Source organism: Cebus imitator, unplaced genomic scaffold (genome assembly GCF_001604975.1).
Source record: "Cebus imitator isolate Cc_AM_T3 unplaced genomic scaffold, Cebus_imitator-1.0 Scaffold573, whole genome shotgun sequence".
Classification (NCBI taxonomy): Eukaryota; Metazoa; Chordata; class Mammalia; order Primates; family Cebidae; genus Cebus; species Cebus imitator.
In genome coordinates, this window is record NW_016107888.1 from 682,914 (window position 1) to 688,351 (window position 5,438).

Genomic DNA, 5,438 nt, shown 5'->3' on the forward strand with positions numbered 1-5,438 from the left:
AAAAAAAAAAAAAAAAAAAAAAAAGAAGAAGAAGAAGTGGCCTCAACTGCCAGGGCTACAGGCTTAGCCACTAAAAATGAGGGGTCAGACCCAAGTATAAGGCCTCTGCAGCCCACACCAGTTGGGAGCTGTCAGTCCTGTTCTTGGGGGCGTCCTACCTCTAGGGTTGGAAGGTAGGCAGAGAGGAGCATGATAAGCCTGGAGGGGAGCAAAGCAGTCCCCCCAGCCGAGCACCCCCAGATGGGGATCCTGCACCGCACCCGACAGACGCTCCATGTTAATGGCGCCCTCTGGAAGTGTACGATGTGATAACTGTGCCACCTCTGCAGCAGTGATGCCCTGTGCCCAAGGGGACAACCCTCCTAGCCTGGCTCGGCAGTCCTCCTGACAGTCCCCATCTCACCCTGGCACTGGACATGCCCTGCCCGCCCGCATGCCAGCTCACCGAGCAACTTCTTGCTGTCCAACTTCTGCCGGTTGAGGGGGCTGGTGCCGTAGAGCAGGGTGTGGTATTCAGAGTGCACTGCCTGGATCTCGTCTAACGTGGCTTTGCGACCCCGTATCCGCTGTCAGGAGGATCAGTCAGAGGGGTCACAGAAAGGCGCAGCTCTCCCAGCCCCTCTCTGCCCGATAGCCAGGGGCACACACAGCCGCTTGCTGGCCTCAGGAGCTCCAAATATTTTTGAGAAAGTAGACCCTGGCTCTGTCGTGACCCTACTCCACGATCCTCCCACAGTCAGCTGGGGACCATGCGGGACTATAGGCTGCAAGGGATGGAATGGAGGGGATGGGGGCAGAGAACTGGCCCCGAAGTGTAGGGGTGAAGAGAGGATGAGGAAGAGGCATGAAGGAGGCTTCTCTAACAGGGAAACAGAGGCTAGATTTCAGTTAAGGGCCAGGGGAAGGAGGGGCTCCCTTACCTCGCACTTGCTAAGCAGGCCTGTCTCCTGCAGCCGGGACCAGATGCTCTGGATCCGGCCAGCATGTTCAGGGTGCACATGTGTGTTTCCGCACATGCACTGGTGCTTTAGCATGAACGTGTCGTAGACCACACCTGGGCCACAGACCCACTGTCAGCCAGCACTGCTCTGGGCCCAGGGTCCCAGCCTGGCTACCTCGATCCTCAGCATGGCTCATGGAGCTCTTTCCAACCTCCAGGTCCAAACTCCTCCCCACGGCCACCAAAGCCACCCTCCCACACACCTGCCCCCTCTCCTCTCGTTTGTTTTTCTCTTTGAAACAGGGTCTCGCTCTGTCAGCCAGGCTGGAGTGCAGTAGCGCTATTGGCTCACTGCAGCCTCAACCACAGCCCCCACCACCCTGTCCTCAAGCGATCCTCCCACCTCAGTGTTCTGAGTAGCTGGCACTACAGGCATGTGCTACCACATCTGGCTAATTTTTGTATTTTTTGTAGAGATGGGATTTTGCCATGTTGTTCAGTCAGGTCTCAAACTCCTGGCCTCAGGAGATCCACCCCTCGGCCTCCCAAAGTGGTTGGATTACAGGTATGAGACACTGCACCTGGCCTTTCCTCTCTAGCCTTTGCCCCCTCTCAACTCCTGAATTTCCTTTGCTCCATTATTGCCTGTCAGAAGCTTCCGTGCTCCTCAATCCCAGCAAGGCTGCCCAGGACACCCCACACGTCCGATCTCTGCCGGCTGCTCCCCTCAGCTACACCCTTCTCACAGCACCTCCTGCCTCCCCCTCCTGCCAAACCCGTGTCTTATTCCCCACTGGTGACATGGGACCGCCCTCAGGGATGTCTGTGTCCTCCCAGAGGCCAGCCTGTGGCAGCTTCATGGGGAAGAGGACTCTGGTCTTATCCCAGACCTCACAGGGAGAAGGAAGGAAAGGTCGAAAGGCAGGACCCAATAGGGGCAGCAGGCTCTCTCTACCCAGCACTTCAGGCTATGGGGCAGTCCTTCCTTCCGTGGGGTGAGAAAGATGCTGCCCAGTGGGCAGAGGTGGAGCTACCCACTCTCCCAGCTGAGGCAGAAGGCCCTGCCACTACAGCTCTGGGGTACAGGGAGAGAATGAAGGCCTGTGTCGCCGCTTTTCAGGGTGCCTCAGGGGCTCCAGCAGCCTCTTCCCCCTGCCTACAGGCCAGACACCACACACAGGCCCCCTGCCTGGCCGAAGGACATAACTGGTGGTGGGGACTCACCTGTGGTGAAGAGGTGTTTCACGGGCTGGTCTGGAGGGCTCTTCATGCCCCCAGGGGCAGCAGGGGAGGACTGGGTGCGGCCCAGGGCCTGGTGAGGCACAGTGGCCAGGCTGAGGGGCGCCTGGTACACCTGCAGTGGCTGCAGCTGCTGGGCATCTGAAAATAGCTGGAGGGGATGACAGTGGGAGGGGGCCCAGGTCAGACTCAGCCCGGACAGGGGTAAGGGCAGGGCCTCCAGGGGAGTCCCAGTCCAGCACTTTTCTTCTAAGTCTCCTCCTTCCCCCACCTCCTCCCACTTGCTCCCTCCTGGGACAGGAGACACATCTCCTCTGAGACAGAGAGGGATGGGGGGAATGTGATGAGTCACATCAAAGAGTAGCATTGAGGTAAGAGGCTGGGGGGGGTGGGGGCGGGGGGTGGGGCGGGGGTGGGATGAGTCAGGCCCAGAGGGCTCCGCTGTGTCCGCAATGAATGGAGTGCCAGCTAGGCGCGAGGCAGACTGTAGTAACAGCGGGGGCGTGTGTGTACACACGCGCACAGGCACGCACAGGGACCGACGCACAGCCGGCCCTACGCAGGCAGAAACGCAGATACACACAGGCCATGTGTGCACATGCACACACCCACATACGCGCGCACACACACACACAGACACAAGCAGAGAGGCAGGCCAGTATCATAGATGCAGGGAGGGAACTGGCAGCCTAGGACAGACACAGCTCTGAGATCAACACAAACAGCTCCCCTTTCTCCCCGCTGGCCTCCTTCCCACTCCCCTTTTGCTCACTACAGAACGCTGCTCCTTCAAGGCCTGGAAACTGCAGATGAGGGAAAGGGAAAGACAAGGGCAGAGGCGGCAGCAGGGAAGGATAGAGCGGTGGTGACTAAGGGCTGGGACCACGGAATGGGGACGGGGCTCACCTTTTTGTAACCAGCACTGGGCTCCTCCGAGTTGGGCCCCTCCTCAGCACCACTCTCGCCCTCCTCGTCCTTGACCTGGATGCAATCCTCCTCCTCCCCATCCTCTTCCTCCTCCTCCTCCTCCTCCAGGTCTTCCTGTGTGCTCTCACTCTCTGTGGAGCCCTCCCGGGGCATGGTCAGGGCTCCCTCCCCCAGCAAGGCCTCCTGCTGCTCTGTCAGCTCCTCCTCTGTTTCCTCAGGGTGGGTGGTGGGCTGCCTGGGCAGCTCCCCTGTTTTGGTGAGAATCTGGTAACAGAAACAGAGGCACATCAGCTGGGGGCAGCCTGTAACCCAGATGGGTTTATCCTTCCCTCCCTCCCTTCTTCCAGGCAGAGCTTCTATGTGAGTTAGAAAAAGGCCAGGTGGTTCCTCTGAGAGCAGGGCTCTATTTTTTTCTTCTTGAGACAGAGTCTCCCTCAGTTGCCCAGACTGGAATGCAGTGGCTCGATCTCAGCTCACTGCAACCTCTGCCTCCCAAGTTCAAGAGATTCTCCTGCCTCAGCCTCCCCAGTGGCTGCGATTATAGGTGCATGCCACCATGTCCAGCTAATTTTTGCTTTTTTTTTTTTGAGATGGAGTCTTGCTCTTGTTGCCCAGGCTGGAGTGCAATGGTGTGATCTCGGCCCACTGCAACCTCCACCTCCTGGGTTCAAGCGATGCTCCTGCCGTAGCCTCCCAAGTAGCTGGGATTACAGGCACCTGCCACCAAGCCCAATTAATTTTTGTGTTTTTAGTAGAGAACGAAGTTTCACCATGTTGGCCAGGCTGGTCTCAAACTCCTGACCTCAGGGGATCCGCCCACCTGAGCCTCCCAAACTTCTGGGATTACAGGTGTGAGCAACTGCACCTGGCCTGAGAGGAGGACTTTTCTGCCAGCCTGGTGCTCACCTGCATCCTGCCCCCAGCACAGCCCCAGGCCGTTCACCTCTCTAGGCTCACCTTGCCCAGCTGCAGCTGCTGCTGCTTCTGCTTCTCCAGGAACTGCTGGTGCTGTTGTTGCATGACCAGCTGCTGCAGGGCCTGGGGACTCTGCGGCAGCGGTGAGGACTGAGTGCGGCTCAGGGGCCGATGCCGTGGGAGCTTGCCCACTGTCCGCATGCTGGTGGCCACACGTTCACCCGTCACTAGTGGGGACTGCCCGTGGAGCGGCACTATGGAGTTAGGGGTGACGACTAAGCACCATTGTCAGGGCACCTGACTGCCCCCCAAGCCCAGACCTTGCCCCATATCCCCTCTGGAATATCACCACCTAAATAGTCCCCCCAGTACCTGGGGGACCTAGAGCACCCTCCACCCAAACCTGAGCCCCATTCTTCCTTTTCCCCACAACTGAAGAGTTTCACACCTCTAAAGTACCACCTCCAGGAAGCTTTCCTGGATTCACCATCTTTTCCCTTTGATTTGCTTAACTGAATAAACTGAGTACACATGTAGTCTGGAGCCCTGTTTGAGTGAACAATGACTTGTTCTCCCCAAGTGTAACAAGGCCTCCTTGATCGTGGACCCTCGTGGATCCCGCCAGGCCAGGAAGCCCTGGGGGCCAGGATCATGTATCTTTCAAGCAGAACCTCTTCTGATGCCGACAGGTACTTAAGGGCTGTCTAAAGCTATGCTGTCCCGTCCCATGGCTACTGGTTACACGTGACTACCGAGCCCTTCAACACAGCCTATCTAAAGTGAAATGTGACATAAGTGTGAAGTATACACTATATTTCAAAGACTTAGTATGAAACAAAAAGCAAAATATCTCACTGGTAACTGCATGTTGGCCAGGCACAGTGCAGCTCACACCCGTAATCCCAGCACTTTGAGAGGCCAAGGCAGGAGAATGGCTTGAGCCCAGGAGTTCAAGACCAACCTGGGCAGCCAGGCACAATGGCTCACGCCTGTAATTCCAGCACTCTGGGAGGCCGAGTTGGATAAACTACCTGAGGTCAGGATTTCGAGACCAGCCTGACCAATATGGTGAAACCCCATCTCTAATAAAAATACAAAAAATTAGCTGGGCGTGGTGATGCATGCCTGTAATCCCAGCTACCTGGGAGGCTATGGCAGGAGAATCACTTGAACCTGAGAGGCAGAGGTTGCAGTCAGCTGAGATCATGCCACTGCATTCCAGCCTGGGCAAAAAGAGTGAAACTTTGTCTCAGAAAAAAAAAATTAGCGACGTGTGGTGGCTGATGTCTGTAGTCCCCACTACTCAGGAGGCTGAAGCAAAAGAACTGCTTGAACTCAGGAGGCGGGAGTTGCAGTGAGCCGAGATCCTGCCATTGCACTCCAGCCTGGTGACAGAATGAGACTCTGTCTCAAAAAA

The 5,438-nt window shown here is 57.0% G+C and overlaps 1 protein-coding gene across 1 annotated transcript in view; it reads right to left on the reverse strand.

Moving 5' to 3' along the window:
- The window catches only part of HDAC5 (histone deacetylase 5), a 46,002-nt gene that overhangs the window by 8,000 nt on the left and 32,564 nt on the right, over positions 1-5,438 (reverse strand). The window contains exons 12-16 of the mRNA XM_017516083.2: positions 4,064-4,275; positions 3,086-3,370; positions 2,165-2,330; positions 921-1,054; positions 366-566 (exon numbers count right to left, since the gene is read on the reverse strand). Coding sequence (XP_017371572.1) covers positions 366-566; positions 921-1,054; positions 2,165-2,330; positions 3,086-3,370; positions 4,064-4,275 — 998 coding nt within the window. The remainder of the gene's footprint in view (positions 1-365; positions 567-920; positions 1,055-2,164; positions 2,331-3,085; positions 3,371-4,063; positions 4,276-5,438) is intronic.